The 23,001-nt window shown below is 35.8% G+C and overlaps 1 protein-coding gene and 1 pseudogene across 1 annotated transcript in view; both read right to left on the bottom strand.

Moving 5' to 3' along the window:
* MIGA1 (mitoguardin 1) overlaps window positions 1-23,001 on the bottom strand; it is a 72,370-nt gene that overhangs the window by 12,908 nt on the left and 36,461 nt on the right. Inside the window, exons 7-10 of the mRNA XM_090269641.1 lie at window positions 16,632-16,732; window positions 1,420-1,538; window positions 1,085-1,157; window positions 299-385 (exon numbers count right to left, since the gene is read on the bottom strand). Coding sequence (XP_090125767.1) covers window positions 299-385; window positions 1,085-1,157; window positions 1,420-1,538; window positions 16,632-16,732 — 380 coding nt within the window. The remainder of the gene's footprint in view (window positions 1-298; window positions 386-1,084; window positions 1,158-1,419; window positions 1,539-16,631; window positions 16,733-23,001) is intronic.
* LOC150015136 (small ribosomal subunit protein uS17 pseudogene) lies at window positions 8,887-9,333 on the bottom strand (annotated as a pseudogene).

Here is a 23,001-nt window from a genome sequence, read left to right as displayed (position 1 = left end):
GGTAAGAGAGGAGGTGATTGTTAGCAGATGTAACGATGATGCTCACCATGACATTCACAGACCTGAAGGCAAATTGGGAACAATTTATGAGAAACAACTGAATCAAAACAGAGTGGACTTTATAGATAGAAATAATTCAGCCCAAGCAGAAATGAATGCTCTTTGGATTACTGACTTTCAATATGTGAACCTTTGGGACTATCTACAAAAAACTGTTTCTTGTATTAAAAATTTAATGTATTTTAATCTTCAGTTCAATGGAAACAACAATAAAAAACTTGCCAACAAAGCAAGTTACCTTTCGTGCTTTCACAATTAATGCTGATAAGATTTTCCTTCCACTCTCAGCAAGGAATATCCTGTTGGCTCTTTCTGAAAGAATGACCTGAAAAAAAGAGCCATACCCAAGCAGAGAAAAAAGAGACCTGTAATTAATTTGAATGGACATTTAACTCTATAGCACATCTATGCACAAATAACCATAATGCAGTCAATGCATTGTATGTGGTGCTATTTCAGAAGGCAGACCACAGAGAAGGTTCTAATTTTCTAAAATAAAATGTGCTCTTGAAACCTATAATCAAAAAAGATTAAAGGGAGATATATCTGAATTTAAACTCTGTTCATTTTAATATTAGAAAGTCCAAAATAAATGGTAAACAGCCCCAAAACATAAGAAAATAAAGATAGTTTTGTTGTCTAATGACCTTATTTGATTTTAGAAATAAATGATTTTACAATTTGTTCAAATAAAAAAAGCAATTCAGAACACATACTAATTGATAATAAAAAAGAAGATTTTTATTTTAAGCAGCTATTTGTACACATCTATAGCATCAAAGTATCCTATTTTGACAAAGTTTGGTGGCCCTGGAAGCCATGGGAGAGGACAATGATAAATGAAGCCAAATGAAGGGAAACAGCAGGCAGGAAAATTAAACTTGGTAGACTTTGTATTTGCCATTAGGAATAAGAATAATGAGGAGCAAAGAGCTGTTTTGTTTATATGCAGCTGAACTCTATAGCATGAGGGTGGGGATGAGTGGCTGGGTAAAGTCACTTAATGTTTAAAAAAAAAAAATACCTGAAAAGCCTGTCGAATACAGTGAAGTTTGGCAAGAAAATCACTGTCTCCTAGGCACTCCAGCATTTCAGTTCTGTGTAATAAACAGGGGAGACAACTGTTACATTGCATTCAAGAGCAAGCCTGCTACAAATTTGGACTCAAACAAGGCTTAACCTCAGTACATTAATATAAAACACATGTCTTTTCAGTACTGACAAAACGTATTAAAAAAATTTTTTGAGCCTAAAAACATACTTTCCTGTATTCTCATGAACACTTTTAATAAGTATCATACAAACACACCAACAGCACCTGAATATTTCTCATAAACATAAGCAAAACTGAAATGGTACCTAAGCACTCTTGAATAAATTTTTCCTTCCTCAACTAAATGCATGGCTTCTTCGTAAAAAGGGCAGTGGCCAAGGGACTCCAGGCTGTAAGTATGCCGCACTTCTCTGTGTTCTGAAAGCTAAACATTAGAGTGGGTTAGAACAGACTACAATGACATAAGAAAGAGAACTATAAAAGATAGAAAATAGGATCTCACTAACATCAAAATATATTCAACTTGATTAAACCAAAAAATCATACAATAAGATTTTATAGCTGGCAAGATCTGAATTCATTTTATTTCAAAATTTAGTTGTAAAAAAAGAGTCAAACTTTGTAACAAGCTTAATTCATTTTGAATCCAAATAGTTAAATCCACAGGGTACACAGAAAATCAGTTTAATCTTATATTTCATCAACAAAAATAATTGAAGATAAAGCACTGAAAAAAAAAAAAAGAGGATTTTAGCATCCAAAGAATGCTTAAAGGTATATTAACTCACAATTGTAAATGAAGTAAAACTTTCTACAAAAACACTTAAATATCTCAATTTGGCTAATTCTAATTAATTTTTATTATTTGTAGCTTTGACTCACCTTTGTATAACTAAAAAATAGTCATGTACTTCTGGCTAGTATAACAAGTCTACAAATGCAGTTCTAGTCTTCTGACAGTTCATTAAAAGACAACTGCAAACACTATAGAGTAGCCAGCTAAGCAAGAACCCTTTGAAATAATTTATTTTTCAATATCACATGATCCATTTAAATGGCATGCTGTAGGTTTTTAAAAACTTTTTATAACAATTTTTTTGAGATATAATTAACATACCATAAAATTCACCCTGTTATGTGTACAATCCTGTGATTTTTAGTACAGTAATCTCCCCTCAATCACAGTTTTACTTTCCGTGGTTTGTTACCTGCAGTCAACTGTGGTTCAAAAATATTAAATGGAAAATTCCAGATATAAACAATTCATACATTTTATTTATTTTTTAATCCTCACCCAAGGACATGTTTCTACTGATTTAAGAGATAGAAGTAGAGGGAGAAAGAGAAAGAGAGAGAAGAAGAGGGGGAGGGAGAGGGAGAGAAAGAGAGAAACATCAATGTGAGAGAGAAACATCAATTGGTTGTTTCCCGTATGTGTCCCAAACAGGGATCGAACTTTTAACCGAGGCATGTGCCCTGACCAGGAATCGAACTAGCAACCTTTTGGTTTATGGAATGACACTCCAACCAAATGAGCCACAGGCCAAGATCATAAATTTTAAACTGCTTGCTGTTCTTAGTATTATGATGAAATCTCACACTGTCCTACTCCTTCCTGCTCTGGATGTGAATCATCCCTTACTTCTGTCAAATTCCAATTAATCATTCTTTGCTTTTGTCTGCCTTAACTCCCTTAACTTTTACTTCCTAATTGTGCAGAACTTCAAGACATCAAGGTCAGAAGGCCTCCAGTCAAGATGGTAGATAGGTGAGTGTGGTACTCACATCCTCCCACAACCACATCAAAATTACAACTAAATTGCAGAACCATCATCATATAGAATTGCCTAAAATCTGACTGAAAAGAAGTCCTACAACTAAGGAATTTAAAAGCAGCTGCACTGAGACTGGTAGGAGCAACAGAGACATGGAATGGGCTGGTCCTACATCCACGTGTGGCGATAAAAAGTGGGAGGGGTAACTCAGCTGCAGCGGTCCCGCCTGAGGTGTGAGGAGTCCCAGCCACATACTAGGTCCCCCAGCCCAGGGTTTCAGTGCCAGGAAGAGATTCCCCATAACTTCTGGCTGTAAAAACCAGCGGTGATTGAGGCTGAGGGAGATAGAGGGTTTCTAAAGTCCCAAACAGTTCTTCTTATTGGGCTCACACTCAGAGTTACTCAGACTCACCCCTTCTGAGGTCCAGTGCTGCAGCAGCAGCTTGAAAAGTACCAGAGATGTACAGGGAAGAAATGAATTGTCCAGCATCACGACAAGAGACGAGGGTGCAGCTTTCTCCCAGTCAGAGGTGCTGGTAGGAGCCGTTGCTCCTTTGATGAGCCCGCCTCCCACAGAGCCAGCTGGTGGCCGATTTACCTGGCTCACACTGTTTGCCCTGATCTGGCGATTCCCTGAGACCCTGTCCCACCCAAATTTGAGGCCCACTCGAGTTGTTTATAATAGCTTTTCCAAACAAATGGCCTGTCTTGGCTCATGCTTCAGATTTTCCTAAAATCTCTCAAACAAGCAGTAGCTGGCCTCAGTGTGCCCTATACCTCTCGCTAAGTGGCCCCAGGCCTGGTGGTAGCAGTAGCTGGCCTTGGTTCACAGCTTGGCTTCACATGGGCACCTCCAAGCCCAGCATAAGTAATGGCCATCTGCATTGCTCTGTAGCCCATGCAAGCTGGCCCTGGGCAGAATACATGATGGCTGAACTTGGTCTGCACCTCCTGGGAGGCCCCAAACCTAGCATACCCAGTGGACAGCTTCAGACCATATTGAAGCATCAGCACCCAACCACCTCCAAAAGTAACACACTCAAGGGGAGGATGCAGAGGCACCAGAGCCCTGCTGAAATAAGTCCTGCTCTATGGAGTGGGCCCCTGCACAGCTGATTCTCCACACTGGTAAGATGTCAGTTGGTGGTCACTGGTCACAGCCACACCTTGCAGCTGACTGGCCTGGGGGGTAAATCCCTTCCACTGATGTGCCAACAGCCATCAAGGCTCAACTACAACAGGAGGGTTACACAGCCCATACAGGCAGCACACCTCAAGTGCCCAGCTTGGGTGATTGGGAAGCTGTGCCTCTGGAACCTACAGAACACCTACTATAATAGGCCACTCTACCAAGCCTGGATATGTAACAGCTCTACTTGATACACAGAAACAAACACAGGGAGGCTGCCAAAATGAGAAGGCAAAGAAACGTGTCTCAAATGAAAGAACAGAACTCTAGGGGAAAAAAATGGAAACATGGAATCTATTAGATTCAGAGTTCGAAACATTGGTTATAGGGTGGTCAGTGAACTTAGTGAGAACTTCAACAACATAAAAAAGGAGTGGTCAAAAATGAAAGATACATTCACTGAAATGTAAAATAATTTACAGTGAATAAACAGTAGTGTAGATGAAGCCAAGAATCAAATCAGTGATTTAGAATATAAGGAAGTGAAAAACAACCAATCAGAACAGCAAAAAGAAAAAGAATCCAAGAAAACAAGGATAGTGTAAGGAGCCCCTGGGACAACTTGAAACATTCCAACATTTGCATCATGAGGGTGCTGAAAGGAGAAGAGAGAGAACAAGAAATTGAAAACCTATTTGAAAAAATAATGATGAAAAACTTTCCTAACCTGGTGAGGGAAAGAGACATACAAGTCCAGGAAGCACAGAGAGTTCCAAACAAGATGAACCCAAAGAGGACCACATCAAGACACATCATAATTAAAATGCAAAAGGATAAAGACAAAGAGAGACTCTTAAAAGCAGCAAGAAAAAAGCAGTTAATTACCCACAAGGGAGCTCCCATAAGACTGTCAGCTGATTTCTCAACAGAAACTTTGCAGCTAGAAAGGAGTGGCAAGAAATATTCAAAGTGATGCAATGCAAGGACCTATGACCAAGATTACTCACTCTATCCAGCAAAGCTATCATTCAGAATTGAAAGACAGATAAAGAGCTTCCCAGACAACAAAAAGCTAAAGGAGTTCATTGCCACCAAACCAGTATTATATGAAAAGTTAAAGGGTCTTCTTTAAGAAGAATAAAATAAAATAAAATATATGAACAATAAAATGCCAATAAATGCATACCTGTCAACAATGGAATCTAAGAAACAAAATAAATGAAGAGGCAGAAGAGAAACAGACCCATAGATACAGAAAACATTTTGATGGTTGCCAAATGGGGGGTGGTGGGGAAATGGGTGAAAACAATGAAGGATTTAGAAGTAAAAATTGGTAGTTACAGAATAGTCACGGGGATGTACAGTAAGCACAGGGAATATAGTTAATAATAATGTAATAACTATGTATGGTGTCAGATGGGTACTTGATTTATCGAGGTGATCACTTCATAAGTTATTTAAATGTCTATTCACTATGGTGTACACCTAAAACTAATATAATATTGTACATCAACTGTAATTGAAAAAATTCTTTAAAAAGAAATCATCAAGGTCAGCCAGGGTTGAAAGGTTAGGGACTTCTACGTTTTTTCCTGGACACAGGCATAGCCCTGCTGTGTTTGTAGCTTTCTGGATTCCCAGGAATATGTTGGTGCTTTTCAAAGACACCTATAAACATCTCATTGCCCAATTTTTCCTATTAAGTTTTTTGGTTATTCCCAGCTGGTATCACCACCTCAGGCAGCTGCTATGTTAATTGTTTTTACAAAGGCCCTAGGGATATAACTCTTTGTATACAGCAAGCTCTGAGTCAGGTCAAATAAAGACAAGCCCTGAGAATGGAGCCTTGCAGGTCAAATAGTGACAAATCTCTAGGGATGCAGCTTCTGAGAAGCTCTAAAGCCACCAAGTTTCTTCCAGCAGCTCCTAGAACTCTGGTTTTCACAGTTACCATAGTAGTGAGATGTTGGTTTTAAGACTACGTACTGCAGAGAGGGGAATGGGAATAGAGCAAGTTAAATATCCACAAAGTACACTATTCCTAGGGAGATTCAGCCCTTTTTCTTGAACAAATGCTCTTTGAATTGTTGCAAGTCTTCCATTAATTTTCAGTTCTAAAATTTTTTAAATTGATTTGAGAGAGAGAGAGAGAGAGAGAGAGAGAGAGAGAGAGAGAGTGTTCCACTTATTTATGCATTCATTGGTTGATTCCTCTATGTACCCTGACTGGGGATCTAGCCTGCAACCTCGGCATATTGGGGCAATGCTGTTATCAATTAAGCAACTCAGCCAGGGCAAAAATGTTTTATTTTGACAAATTTTGCTAGTGTTTCTGTGGAGATTTTTAGACATTTTTACTCTACTATTTTGGAAGTGTTTTTCCATGCCATAGTGCTGACACTTCATACACACCCATTGCTGTGCTAAATGCTCTAACTCGATTATCTCATTTACTCTTTCCAACATCTCATAAAGTAGATATTACTATTATCTGCATTTTTATATATAAAGAAACAGATATTTAGATTAGCAGGCACCTTCCCCAAGTCCCACAACTAAATAGTAGAAGTTAATCCCAGCCAGTTATTCCACAGCTTCTACCCTTAAATATCAAACTATATTCTCCTGTCAACCTTACCCAGAAATCCAAGGGAGAAGTTTAAGTATCAGCAATATTTAATATAGTATAAATATGTCTATTAGACCAGCAGGAAAAGAAAAAAACAGGTAAACAAATAAAAATACCTGCCATCATATATTTTCTGCTTTAAGTAGTATTTCCCCTAAGAGTTGAAGGAAAATATGCTAATGGAAAGTGTTTTCAGTTTTATTTTAAAAAGTAACATAATGGAAAGTTTTTAGATATTAAATAGCTTAAAGTTTGTACCACTGTCAAAACAAATAGGATCTATCTACAGCTCCCAGTAGGAAAAATTCCTAAGGAGGAAACTGAAACACCAGTTAGTCTCTACATAGGATAATTTATACTAATAAGTGAACAATTCCAATAATGAGAGATTCCAGAGCTGACCAATGATTTATTAGTCAACCTTGCTTATTTGTTGGTTTGGCTGTGGTGATCATTTAAATAGGTCTCTGAAAATAGTCTTGCAGCTGTGAAACACATATTGAAGACTTGATGCTAGCTAACATCATCAACTCTTCTTAAGAAACAATGACAACTCAGAAACATTTATTAAAATCACGAATCTTAAGTTTTTCACAGCAAAAAGCAAGTCACTAAAAAATGACTTAAATTCTCATTTTAGAATATAGTTTATAGGAAGGATTTTTTGACAATATTTCAGAAAATGTTTTTAAAGTTTCCAGAAAAAATTAACATTTTATGAGAGCTGAGGTATGACTTCAGAAGCAGAGGTAACACAATTTAATCTCAGCATATGAAAATGGGGAATTTACCATGAAAAATTATTCCTTCTTTCCTTTCTTTCCTGTCTTTCCTTCCTCTTTCTTTCTTTGCTAGCTGAAAATTTTAAAATGTCCTTCATTTCTAAGTCATTCTTCCCCCAATAAGGTACATTTCAAAAACTCATTTTAAAATTTTAAAACAAAAAATACTGTATTGGTTTCCACCAGAGTGCCACCCTGCCTTATAAGTTATGGTTCACAAGTACCATAAAATGACCACGTAAAGCCCTGGCTGCTGTGGGTCAGTGGACTGAGCATCAGCCTGCGAGCCAAGTGTCGCTGGTTCGATTCCCAGTCAGGGTACATGACTAGGTTGCACATCAGGTCCCCAGTTGGGGGTGGAAGTGAGAAGCAACCACACAGTGATATTTCTCTCCTTCTCTTTCTCCTTTCCCCTCTCTCAAAAAATAAATAAATAAACAAACAAATAAATAAATTATTTTTTTTTAAATGACCACGTAAGAAATCAGACAAGTCAAAAACAACAGCAACAATAAAAACAGACAAAACAGACAAAACCCAAAGATGTACTAATCAATAAAAAGAATGTTTTGGGATTAGCTGAAGATTTCATACATCACAAATTACTTCTCTCTTGCCCTCCATGTGGTGCAAGAGGGGCTGAACCTTATTTTCTTTGGCCAGCAATGATTGCATTGAGTGTAAAGTAATATTTTTAAAGCCTTAATATTTTTAAAAGACTCTGAACAACCATAAAAGCAAAGTCCAAAGTCTCAAAACTGTTGTAAGTTGGGTCATGAAATAGGCTAAGTTCCATTTTAATATGGACTATATTTTACATGTTTACATTTCCTTTCAGATCAACCACCTAAAATTACAAATAGAACTTATAATTAAAGAAAGTAGGCTGACTGTATACCCTACCTCACTAATAGAAAAGAAATAAAAAGGGAAATAACAATCCTCCAAAATGACCCCCAACGATTATAATATCTCCTGGTAATATCTCTTTCCACGCTGAATAGGGCCCATGCGTGTAACCAACAGGCTATTGTAGAAATTAAGGAGTGTGATTTCTGAGGCTACATCATAATAGTCACTGCTTCCACCTCACTCTTTTTGGTCACTTCCTCTGGGGGAAGCTACATGCCATGTTGTGAAGCAGTCCTGTAGAAAAGTCCGTGTGGTGAGCAAGTTAGGTTTTCTGCCTTAGATAGCACCAACATGCCATGCACGTAGGTGAGCTATCTCGGGAACAGGTTCTCCAGCTCCAGTCAAGCCCTCAGATGACTAGTCCCAGCCAACACACTCGACTACAACTTCACAAAGGCCTCAAGCCAGAACCGCTCAGATATGCCACTTCTAAATCTTGATCCTCTGGAACGGTGAGATAATAAATGTTCATTGTTGTAACTGCTGTTATTTTTGAATGGGAAAAGAATTTTATTTTGTTTGGGGAAGTGGGCAGGTGTCCAGTCTCAGACCTTCTGGAACTGCTTTTTGATGCTGGCAGCCTTGGTAACCCTGAGCACAGAAAGCAAACGGTTTTGCTCAGGGACAGCACTCACCAACTATGATGGTACCACCCACTTGGGATGTCCCTGAAACAAGGGGACAGGCACACGGCCATGTTTTCATAGCACTTCTCCAAGTGTCTGTGTTCTTAGATGTAGTGGAGGTCATCTCTGTGAATGACAGTCGTCCTCCCCAGCTTCATCTTGGCCAACACACCAGGCAAGACCCACCCTCAAGTGGAGACCTAACTGGTAATGGGGCTTTCTTGTCAGTGTAGGTGCCCTCAGTGGTCTCCTTGGACATCTTGAAAATCAGACCAATGTTCTTATAGTACTGTGGGAGCTTTATCTTGACCTTCCTTTACTCTGAAGGATGGTAGGTTGCTTTTGGTAGGAATAATCAGTCACTTCTTAAATAAATATATGTGGCTTCAGAATTAAATACCAAAGCAACAGGCTCCCTAGATTAGCCCCTAGGACTCAGTTCTCACAGGACTAACTGTAAGGCTCAAGACATCCAGAAACACAGCCCACAAACCTTAAATTTTAAGAAGGCAACTCCTAAAATGCTTGAGCCTTGATGAAACTCCAAGTGTGTAGTCCTCAGGATTTATGAATTTTTAAAAAATGTTTGTGTTTATGCAATTACAGTTGTCCCATTTTCCCCCATTCACCCTCCTCCGTCAGGATTTATATCAACACAAAGAATTGTACCTTCTGCCTGACAATCTTCAAATTGGGGTACGAAGTCTCACTTTCAAGGATACACCTATGAGGCCCAGGGCAGACCCCTCTGCCTTGGCACCAGCCCCAAGCCCACACCTGAATTTTATTGTTTTAAGACACTGGATGTTGGGTTATTTATTATACAATCAATAACTAATATAATTGTAGAAACCATATTAACAGCAACAACAAGACACACAAATTTCCCAAAACTGGAAAGCAAATGGAAATGAGTGGACAGGTGAAACAGATGAGGAAGCCACAGTCTACAATACATTGAAGAGAAGAGGTATTTGTCAAGGATAAGACATTTCTAAGCAGCAGGCGTAAAAAGCACCAGCCCTGGACTGGCAGGTATGAGAGCAGGACTGAAAAAGAGGGATTGAAAATGGGAGGTTAATGAAAGCCTGTGTACAAACACCGATAGTAGTGCCACATCCCATTCCATCCCCGGCCCTTTTCCCTCCATTCCTTAATGGGAAGGCAGCTTGTAAAAATATATTTTTTAAATCAACCAGAGAACATTTTTTTTTTTTACACAAAGTATTTAAACTGCCTGGGGAGAGTAAGTCGGTTAGGGTGAATGAAGGACTCCCAGAATAATGGCCTCTTCATTCTGTATCCAGGTGCGCCCTGTCTACTAGGCTATTTCCAGAACATTAACCCTAAAGAAAAGCCCACCAATAAACATACCTCAAAGAAGTAAATGAGCCCAGTGTGCTTTCCTGTACACCTTTACAGGGGAGAAACAAACAAAAACACTGCAAACCCACACCATCTACCTAAGAAAATCAATTGAGCCCTGATCAGGTTGGGTGTCAATGCACAGAGTGAAGAGTCACTGGTTTGAGTCCCCATCAGGGTACATGCCTGAGTTGTGGGTTTGGTCCCAGGATGGCATGCAAATGAGAAGCAACTGATCTGTGTTTCTCTCATGCATAGAGATATTTCTCTCCCTTTCTCCCTCCCTTCCCCGTTCTCTAAAATAAGTAAATAAGTAAATAAAATCTTTTTAAAAAAGAAAGAAAATAAATCCAGTCACCAATTACACTTTCAAATTTGAGAAAAAGAAACCCATCAGCACAAGAATGAAAACCCAAGATAAAAAAAGAAAATTGAAAAAGGAACTCCTGCCATTTGCGACAACATGGATGGAATTAGAGAGAATTATGCTTAGTGAAATAAGCCAGGCAAAGAAAGCAAAATACCATATGATATCACCCAATACAGGAAACTAAAGAGCAACACAAACAAACGAACTAAATAGGCAAAGACTAGAACACTAGTCAGTAGGGGGGAAGGGGGAGGGAGAGAAGGGGGATAAGTAAGGGAAGGGTCAGGTCAAGGAACATATATGAATGACTCATGGACATGGACAACGGGGAGGGATATGATTGTGGGAGAAGGGATGGGCTGGGAGGGGGGAGCAATGGGGGAAAAATGGGACAACTGTAATTGAATAACAAAAAATAAAAAAAAAAAAAAAAATTGACTCCAGAAGATAATTCAAGAAAAAGAAATTTTAAATTGCAGATATAACCTACCCTTTTCAGATTATGATTATTCTAAATGTTCATCCTTGTCTCTTTGTATATTATTGCTAGTGTATTATTTTGGATTATAAATAAGTGCTAGCAAGTCAGAGGTGTGTGTAGCAAAAGTTTTCCAAGCTTGAGTATGAGTAGATGTATCTGGATTATAAGAAATAAAATTTCCTCTTTAAAGAGCACCCTATAATTTATATATTAAACACGCAAATACCTTAAAGAGGGGTAATTCTAAAGAAAATAAAATCTAAGGCTAAAAATTACTCTCTGCAATATTAGTTTATACTTATTAAAGGCAACCTCTTCAACAGGTGGGAGAGTTGGGGGAATACTTAATGCAGTTGTGTCCTAACATTAAAAAGACCTCAGAATTTGAAAACATGCTAAGTGAAAGAATGTCAAACACAAAGAACCCCACACATTGTATAATTCTATTTATATGAACTGTACAGAATAGGCAAAACCACAGAGACAGAAGGTAGATTATTAGTTGCCAAAGGCTGGAGTGGGGTGGGGATGGAATACGTGAGAAAAGGAAGTGACTAATAATAGAATTTCTTTTTCTTTTTACAGTGATAAAAAATATTCTGGATTTAGAAAGTGGCACTAGTTGTACAACGCTGTGAATTTACTAAAAACCACTGAACTATACACATTAAACTAGTGTATTTTATAGTACGTGGATTATATCTTAATAAAGCCATTACTTGAAAAACACACTTTTCCAAGAAAGAAGGCTGTGGTCCCAAACCAATGTTTGGCAAAGCTTATATAGGAAAATGCTGTTAATCATTTTCCCGAATGACTGACCTAGCTTAGAGAAAAGCCTCTGCCAGGACTTGTTTTAATCTAAAGAGGCAAGAAATCTTCCTGGTAATTCTGAATAAATCTTTCAAATACTCACAAACTTTAACTTCCCAAGTAGTTCTCACCTTATTTTCTTAATAACTTTCTTCATTTAAATAGCTTTCCTTCATTTAAGGGCTTGGCATATAGTAAGTGCAATTAAAAATAATTTAACAGACTTTTTCTAGAAGAGAATTTATCTTGGAACATTCACATTCTGAGATCATATATTTATACCCTAGAAGCATTCCTAGGATGTTTCTCAGAGTCCTTCTTGTGGTATTCATGCATCTCGTTTTCCATAACGATTCTTTAAAAATTTATCAAACCTTGTGACTTATAACAAATTCAAAGTGAGTGCAATGACCACTTGGCAAAATATTTTTTAAATTATACATTATAAAGAAACTTTGGAGCAATTAGGTACACTGTTCTTCACAGTGAAAAAAATGCAACATGACCAGCAATTATTTTCCCTATAAACCATGTAGGACATAAGCATCTACAGGGCAGAAAGATAAAACATTTCACAAAATATGACGTCTTTTAATGATTAAAAAACTCTCAACAAATTTGGTACAGAAGGAATGTACCTCAACACAATAAAGGCCATACATGACTAGCCCACAGCTAACATCATATTCAATGGTGAAAGGTTTAAAGCTTTTCCTCTAAGAACAGGTGCCCACTTTCACCATTCCTATTCAACACAATAATGAAAGTTTTAGCCAGAAGAACTAGGTAAGAAAAATAAAAAAAATTTTTAAGGCACTCAAAGAGAAAGAGGTAAAACTCTGTTTGCACATGATATGATCTTACATATAGAAAATCCTTAAGATTCCACCAAAACAAAAAACAAACAAACAAAAAAAACCTCTTAGAACTAATAAATAAATTCAGTAAAGTTACAGGATACAAAATCAATATACAAAAATCAATTAAATTTCTATTCACTAACAACAATCAGAAAGAGAAATTAAGAAAACAATCCATTTTTAATAGCATGAAAAAAGAGTAAAATACTTAGGAATAAATTTAACTAAGGAGGTGAAAAATATGTACACTGAAAACTGTATAATGAAAAACTGGAAAAAAGACACATAAATGGAAGGATATCCCATGTTCATGGACTCGGATAATTAATATTGTCAAAATGTCCATATTACCCAAAGCCATCTATAAATTCATTGTAATCCCTATCAAAACTCCAATGGCATTTTTCACAGAAACAAAAAAATAACCCTAAAATTTATATGGAGACACAAAAGACGCCAAAGAGGCAAAGCAATCCAGAGACAATACCCAGCTTGAGGCATCACTCTTTCTGATTTCAAAGTGTATTACAAAGCTATAGTAATCACACAGTAGTCTACTGGCATAAAAATAGACACATAGAAAATAGAACAGAATCAAGAACCCAGAAATAAACCCTTGCAATGAAGTCAATCAATATTTTTATTAAAAATTTTAATCCTCACCCAAGGATATGTTTACTGATTTTAAAGAGAGAGGAAGGGAGAGTGAGAGAGAAACTCAATCAGTTGCCTCCTGTAGCACCCCAGCAGAGGACTGAACCTGCAACCTACGTATGTGCCCTGACCTGGAAATGAATCTGCCACCTTTTGGTATACAGAATGATGTTCCAATCAACTGAGTCACCCAGCTAGGGCAAGTCAATCAATATTTGACAAGGGAGTCAAGAATACTCAATAGGGAAAAAATAGCTTCTTTAATATGGTAGGAAAATTGGAGAACCACATGCAGAAAATGAAACTGGGTCCCTATCTCATATCACTCAACAAATATTAACTCAAAATGGATTAAAGACTAAACATAAGACCTGAAACTATAAAACTCCCAACAGAAAACACAGGAAAAAAGCTCCCTGACATTGGCAAAAAAGCTCCTTGACAATGACTTTTTGGATATGATCACAAAAGCACAAGCAACAAAAGCAAAAATAAGTGAGATTATATCAAACTAAAAAGTTTCTGCGTAGCAAAGGAAACAACAAAATGAGAAGGCAACTTACAGAATGAGGTTAAGTATTTGCAAACCATCTATCTGATACTGGGTTAATATATAAGGAACCCCTACAACTGAATAGGAAAAACAAACAAACAAATCCAAACAATCCAATTAAAAATGGAGAGGACCTGAATACATTATTCCAGAGAAGACACAAATGGCCAACAGGTACAGGAAAAGTAGGTCAGCATCAGTAATACTCAGGGAAACGTAAATCAAAACCACAATGAGATATCACCTCAAACCCATTACAATGCCTATTATCATGCCTATTATCAAAAAGGCAAGAGATAACAAGTGTTGGTGAAGATGTGAAGAAAAGAAAACACTTGTGCACTGTTGGTGAGAATGTAAATTAGTGCAGTTACTATGAAAATAATATGGAGATTCGTCAAAAAACTAAAAATAGAATTACCACATGATCCAGCCATCCCACTTCTGGATATATAGCCAAAGGAAATAAAACCACTACTTGAGATATCTGCACTCCCTTGTTCATTGCAGCATTTCAATCAAGGTATGGAAACAACTTAAGGGTCCGTCAACAGATGAACAGATAAAGATGGTGTGGGCTGTGTGTGTGTGTGTGTGTGTGTGTGTACTTATAGTATATATACCACGAAATATGTATTATTCATCCATTAGAAAGAAAACGCTGCCATTTGAGACAATATGGATGGAATGTGAAGATACTGTAAGCTAAGTGAAATAAATCAGACAGGGAAAGACAGATACTATACAGCATCACTTACATGTTAAATCTAAAAAGGCCAAACCCATAGAAACAGAGTTGAATGGTTGTTTCAAGGGGCTAAGTAAGGGGTGGGGGAAACTGGGAGTTGTTGGTCAAAGGGTGTAAACCTCCAGTGAGAAAGTAAGTAAATTCTGGGGATCTTAATGCACAGTATGGCAACCACAGTTAACAATACTGTATTATATACTTAAAAGTTGCTATGAGAGTAGATATTAGGTGTTCTCACCACAAAAAAAAAGGTAACTATGTGAGATGACAAAAGTGTTAACCAATCTTTTTTTTTTTTTACATTTTTTAAATTTATTTTTAGAGAGAATGAGGGAGAGAGAAAGAGATGGAGAGAAATATCAATCTGTGGTTGTCTCTCATGCACCCCCTCAAGTGGGGTACCTGGCCCACAACTAAGGCATGTGACCTAACTGGGAATCAAACCGATGACCCTTTGGTTCACAGGCCGGCACTCAATCCACTGAGCCACACCAGCCAGGGCTAACCAATCTTATTGTTGTAATTATTTCACAATATATGTGTATCAAATGATCACACTGTACACCTTAAACTTACACAATGTTATATGTCTATTACATCTCAATAAGGCTGGAAAAAACATACACAAAAAAAGAAAAGAAAGATAAGTATGTCTACATCAAATAGTAAAAGAAAGAGGAAATAGCTTTCCCATAAAATAAGTAGATATATTCTGTTGAAAAATGTACAAGTATAAAAAGATAAGAAAATACGCAAACAATTCAGGAGATGATACTGTAAGCAACAACTAAGATATACAGATAAAGAAAAATCTTGACTTGGATTAAAGATTATGGTCACTAAAGTGTTTAAAAAGGAAGAATAAAGGCTTAGGGTCCAGGATATTATTTAGAATACCTAAAGCTTTCCATACAACAGCATAAATTTACGTATCAATTACATATGTGTGATACTATTTATATTTTAAAAACCAGTATTAATATCCTATATCTACCATAAAAAGGAATTTATTCTGAGATAAAAATGGCCATATATGATTTTTAAAACTGTTTTAAGTAGAAAAATTTATAAAAAGATGACCACTTTGTAAGCATTCCCTTTTGATACAAAATTTAAATCTCAGGAGAAAACACATTACCCATAAATTTATAATTCAGTGATCACCACTGTTTATACAGTAGTATACTTATATCTAGCCTTTTTTCTCTGCCTACATAATTGCATATCACACACATTTTTCTTTTTTTCCTATTACAAAGTCACAATCATACTCTCTATATACAGCTTTATATACTACTCTTTTCACTTAACACATGTTCCCATGTTATTAAAAATGATTAGAAACATGTTTATGGCATTACAGTATTTCAAATCATGGATGTACCATAATTTGGCATTAGGCTGTTCCCAGTTTTTCATTATTATTAAAATGCCAAAGTGAATATTTTTATATATAAATCTCTGAATCTGATAACTTCTTTGGAAAAAACATCTAGAAGGAAGATTTCTGAGCTGAAAAATCGAAACAGTTTTTAAGACTCTTGATACAAGGTCAATTGCTTTCCATTAAGATAATTATATGACTCGCTCATAATCCACAGTATATAAAAGTGACCACTTACAGTACATGCTATCCACCTCTCTAAAGAGACTATGCGCTCCTGTAGGAATTTACATTCACGTTATGTTCATCTTTGTACCCTGGTACTGACCACGTGCTAAATAAATGGCTACTGAACTAAATTACAGCACAATGGCAAAACTGTACACTCTGGCTGAAAAAGAATGAGGACTCCTCATTAGAAACATACATGTCCTACCTCTGCTGCTGAAGCAAAGGAATCAGTGGATGCAATGCTCAGGGTGTCTCGCAGGCCAAAGTCATCCACGTTCCCCTTCATAGTGATATCCGTATCTTTATCTTAAAAATAAATATAAATAGTTTAGACACTGATATTCCTTGTCACTGCCATGTTTTATACTCTATAGTTGGTTTTTCTTTTTCTTTTTTACTCCAGTCTTTCTTTATACAGACTACTGGAGTCTAAAAGGAAAACAATACAAACCAATGGGGCATAATCTGAGAAGACTCTAAAAGTGTTTTCTTTGTTTATCTGATTCTGAAACACTGCCAAGCAGAAAAGAAAGTGATATAAAGTAGACATTTTTGCTTTAAAAAGGGATTAAATTTAATTTTGGATTAAAAAAGCTTTTGAGTATATAATAAGTTAAATTGGTATATAATAACTAGAGTTAGATAACCTATTATACATGGTAAAATCAGCATATACCAAAGACAGTCTGAAACAGCAATTTAGTGCAAGTGGCCTTGTCCATATTGAACAAACTGGTAGGTTCATTCAAACTAAATGAATTATTAACATAAAATGCATCCAGCTTATCAGTGTAATAAATTGATCAATTATAACAATTCAAGAAGATATCTCTGAGTTCTTCTGGTCTTTAAGGCTACTTCAAGGCGCTGAAAGGCCAAAAGTGATGAGATCTAGGTCTTTCACACTTACTGTGTTTACCTGAGGGTCAAATATAACTGCTTTTAAATCATTAGATTTAAAAGGTCTGGAAAAGTTTAATACATTTGCTAATAGTTAATCTGTCTTGACAGGCTACCTGTTAGCAATATGCAACATTCTGAATGTGAGTGCCAATATCTTTACAAACCATCATCATGAATCTGTTAACATTAAACTTCCAAATACTGTACTTGCTTACAGAGTGACCACATTGTAGCAAATAATTGATATGCTTCAAAATTTACCACAAGTATGAAAAAGAAAACAAAGTATATTTCTATTTTTCTTATTTTGATTCTCAATCTGCTAACTTTGTCAGATACTTTATCTTTTTTAAAAAGAAACCAGGCCCTGGCTGGTGTGGCTCAGTGCATTGAATGCTGGCCTGCGAACCAAAGGGTCGCCGATTTGATTCCAAGTCAGGGCACATGCCTGGGTTGCAGGCCAGGTCCCCAGTTGGGGATGCATGAGAGGCAACCACATATAGATGTTTCTCTCCCTCTCTTTCTCCCTCCCTTCCCCTCTCTCTAAAAATAAGTAAATAAAATCTTTAAAAAAAAAAAAAAAGGAATTAAGGAAGGGAGGAAGGGAGGGAGGAAGGAAGGAAGGAAGGAAGGAAAGAAAGAAAGAAAAGAAAAGAAAAGAAAAAAGAAAAGAGAAAAGAAAAGAATTAAAAAAAAAGAAACCAGAACTCTTTGACTTTCGAGTCATCCAAATTTCTATTCCATCATTTTTCCTAAAATCAAATTCATTACCTTTACCAGAAATTTCCCAGGTCCTATTTAAACCTCCAAGTACCAGAAAACACAAACATTTTGTGATCTATACTGGAAGTGTAGTTTTTAAAACTCTAAACCATTAATTTAGTTTAAACTCAAAAGTTTTGTAACCAATTTATATTCTAAGCTCTAACCCGAACAGAAAAGCAAATAAGTCATAATTGGTACAAGGCTGATTCCTATTAAGTATCAAAATTAACCATACAAATAGCATATTTTTTTTACTACTTTATATTTGGTGAAACTATAGTTAACACTTTAACCATTTATCTTCTAAGTTTAAATTATAATTGTTTTTAAGTGAAATTTACAACAATCTTTTTAAAGTATCTAACTTGTCAGCTTAAAACCTTATAACTACTAAATGACTAATGGAATCTGAGGTTAAGTAATTCTATTTTCAAAAATACATGTTCTTTTACAAATCTAAATTTTTCACCAAATTTGAGAACAAAACAATGTAATTGTTTTACATTTATAAATAGCTACAAAACTGGTATTTTTGGAAACTCAATTATCCAGAAAAATGTCAATTATTCTCCTTTCAGTGCATATATGATCTTTTAAAATACATGCACAAACTGAGACATTAATTATTTATAAAACTGAACTGGCATTTACAACTTGCACACCTTTAACTTATAATAATTTTCCATCGTTAGTACTAACTGTGCAAAAAGAAACTAAAGTATAGTTTTCATTTTGCCAAACCATTTTTAAAGCAGGATGAAACGACTAGCCAAATACGTTAAATCTTGGTTCCATATGCCTTTTGCTATTTTCAGAATGGAACACAGACATTTATCTCATGTCACTGTACCTTTCAGACATTACCCGCAAGCTGTTAAAAGTCTGTTTTACTTCACTCAACAGAAACCAGCCACTCAATGTCACCCAGATCAGTTACCATGATTGTACTTTACTTGAAAAAAAAAAAAAAAAAGTCTAACAAAAGAAATGGCTCAGAAGATCTGGGAAGATTTATTCATTAAATGCAACTTTGTAAACTACAAGCCATACCTCTCACTTCAGTAATAGTTATGATTCCTGGAATCGCAGCTTAATACTTATGAAGAGAAATAATACATCTGTTTTTCAGATAAGCTAATAAAAAGTATAAAGAAGAAATATTGGGCAATATCTTAAACTAGCTGCTTCCATGCATCCAATTAAAATTTAAAATACCTTTTGAAACTAATACAAAATAATACTGACTGTAAACTGTAATTAAAAAATAAAATTGAAAAAATTAAGTACTCTTTCTAAAAAATATTATCAACTCTTGACTGTGATACTGAAAGACAAGGACAGCATGGAAAATCAGAAACCGAAGGATTCATCTTAGTCAACATTTGCAGAAATATTTTCTTACCAAATTTTTCTTAGCAGAAAAAATGCTAAAGTCACAATAAGATATCATTACACACCTACCAGAATTACTGAACTTGAAAAAATGGCCACGTTTTATGTTAAGGATGTACAGCAATGGATATTCTCACATGCCATTGGTAGAAAATCAATTGACAGAACCATGTGGAAATTTTGGCATTATCTATTGAAGTTCAAGACTGCCTTCTATATGACATATCAGTTCTATCCTTGGAAGTGTCTTACAGAAATGCATGCTTATGTGCATAAGGATGTTCATAACAACATTTTTAATAGCTCCAGAATAGAAAAAAATTAATGTCTATCATCATAGAATACATAAATTGTGGTATATTCATACAATGAAATACCACACAACGAAAGTGAATGAAGTGCTGCTATGTGCAAGAATGCGGATGAAGCTCACAATATGTTGAGTGAAGAATTGTATGTATGATTTCATTCACATTAAAATTCAAAAACAGGCAAAACTAAACAGGACTGCACACAAAGTTGGTAAAACTATAAAGAAAAACCGGGAAGTAATTAGCATTAGCAACTGAACAGTGGTTAACTTGGCGGGTAAGTGGAAGAGGTATGGATTGGGAGAGGATACAAGAGTATCTTTTAGGAATTTTACAATGTTTTATTTTTGATCTACGTAACAGTTACACAAGAAGGTGTGATAAATCGCTGTACTTTTTTGTTTTGTGCTCTTTCCTCTAAGGGTTTTTGGAAGGAGAGAAAACAATAAATCTACATATTTTGGCCACAAATAGGTGAAAGCAGAAAAGACAATAAAATACTTTCTGTATTTCGATGTTGGCAGGAAAGCTGCCAATTATTATTAGACATGAATTTTACACCCTGGTAGATGGAGCATCTATAATGATGCTAGGTTAAAAGTGAAAAGATCGACAGAGTCTGTTAAGTATAACAGCCAAGTGAAAATAATTTGTCTGCACCCTGTAAAGCAATACCAGTAGTAGTAGCAGAATCTAATGCCACACATATACCATTTACAACCTTTTTTCTCCTAACTCATCAATATTTCTTTGCTATTTAGTGATTGGTTTAGAATTTTAAATGGGAATGTTTGGGTGAGGATAATTATTTGCAGAAAGAAGACATGAGAAATAAGAGATGCTTGTTATTTAGCAACAATAAGTGTGATGAAATGAATAAATGTTTATTTTGCTCTTACTATTTGCCAGAGATGAAGTAATATTTAACTTTACATATATTATTTCATAATTCTCACAATAATCCTTTGCAGTCAATGGTATTATTTTTTTCATTTTATATGTCAAGAAGTTAAGGTACAGAAAGATGAAGCAACTGGTCCATACTCCCACAGTTAAGAAATGGAATGGCAGTATACAAACCCAGGCCATCTGACACCAGGTTCCATGCTATGAGACAATGGGGCTGTGGTGGCCAATATGGTAGCTGCTACCACATGTGTCTCTCAAGCACATGAAATGTGGCTAGTCAGAGCTGAAATGTGCTGTAAGTGTAAATACACAATGGGTTTTGAAAACTTAGTATCAAAAGATATAAAATATTAATAAATACTGGGTTTAAGAAAATATATTATTAAAATTAATTTAATCATCTTCATTTTACCTTTTCATGTGACTACTAGAAAATTTAAAGTTACTTTTGTGGCTCACATTATACTCATATTTTTATTAGATAGCACTATTAGGGCATTCCTTGGTCATATCTTATCTTCAGTGCAAAAAGCTTACAAGTTCTTTAGAAGATTCAGATTCAATTCATATTTTTTGAGTGACTACTATGTGCCCAATGCATTCTGGTAAGTGCTTCCATGGACTATTTATTTCATTTAATATATGTAACTGTTAAACTAGCCTAATTATATACAAGAATGCTTTATTGTAACTAGAACAAATAGGTCATTTCCCAATCAAAACCTTCAAGGGCTCCTTGTCTGGTTTTCAAAGCTTTCCATAATCTCTGTCCACCCTACCTATCTAATCTTGTTTTCTATTAATCACTAAAAGACCCCTCAGCTGTAGCTGAGTATATTTACTATACTCCCACTTGCTATGGAGTATTGTAATGATTAAAAACTTGGGCTTTGGTGTCAACCAGTAAGCATTTGCATTCCAATCCTAGCTTTGCTATTTACTATCTGGGTAAACTGGGGATAACAATATTGATTACACAGAGTTGGCATGAGATTAAATGAGATTTATGGAGGCACAGTCTTTGCTAACATATTAAGAGCTGAATGATTTTTTGCTAGTATTATTATTGCCATATGAATTCTTTACTCAAGCTTTTGGTTCCTTCTGTATCTTCTCCAACATACAAATTTCTCTCCTTTGGATCCTTTGTCCCTTGCTACCCAGGAACATACATTGCTTTATAATTTGCAATTCAAGTACTATGCCCTGCAAGTTTCCTCCAAAAATTAGCTGCTTTTTTTTTTTTTTTTGGCTTCCATGTGAGGCAGTACAGCAAAAGTGTTAAAATCACAGGTCTGGAGCCATAGAGCTTAGATTCAAACTCTGACTCTGCTACTTACTAGGTGTGTAACCTTGGGTAAGTTTATCTTCTCAGTTCCTCAGTTTGTAAAATGTGGGGCAAAATCTACCTCAGAGAATTGTGCAAGGATTAAACAAGTTGATCTATGTAAAGTAAACCTTCGATACAAGTTAGCTGTTCATATTATTATGTGCCACTTAAGATACTACCTGAATTTTTACTTAACTGTTGCCTGATTACACAGCCTGTCTGTCCAGGTGGACTGACACAACTTAAATGGGTGAATTTTCTTGGATTTTCTATTTTTCCTTCTTTCATTTTTTTTTTTTTTCTGACAGTTTCTACAGTTCTCAATAGAGCATGGAACACATTATAAACACTTAAATATTTGACCATATAAACTAAATAAAACTTGTTATTATAAACTGACCATCCCCAAGACATAGAAATCCGTAATTTAAAAAGCTTCTCATGTATATTTCCTCTGGGTCATTTTGCCTGTTATATGACTTTAACTTGTTTTCAGAGCCCTGTTAAAATTTTTATGTTTCTAATACTCAGAACTAAATTAATTAAACTTATGATACTATCTTCTAAACCTAAAATATGCAGCTTAAGCCTCTTAATGACTCATCATTAACATTCACTTGCCCTCCCCCCCCAAATGCTTTCCTTATAATCGGGTGATTAAATATAAAAAATGTGCCGTAAGTTACCACACCGGCACTTGGTGGGGTTGCTCTTTTTTTCCCCCTAACCTTTTAAAAAATAAGCCTAAAATTCTTAAAAAACACTTACCTGTGTCAACCACCCAGAACTTCTAAAACATTTATGCACAGACATAAACTATGTTTTTCCTTGAAAGAACACTGAAAGTATGTTTACTTTGAACTAAACAGATATATATTTTAGGCCTAAAATATGACTGGATTCAAGCCTTCCTCCTTCTTTCATAATCCTCTAATTCACATATTACTTAAGATTTTCCCAAAGCA

The sequence above is a fragment of the Furipterus horrens genome, unplaced genomic scaffold, assembly GCF_987537825.1.
Source record: "Furipterus horrens unplaced genomic scaffold, mFurHor1.1.pri manual_scaffold_3, whole genome shotgun sequence".
Taxonomy (NCBI): Eukaryota; Metazoa; Chordata; class Mammalia; order Chiroptera; family Furipteridae; genus Furipterus; species Furipterus horrens.
The sequence above is the reverse complement of the archived record's forward strand: the minus strand, read 5'-3'. Positions and strand labels throughout refer to the sequence as shown.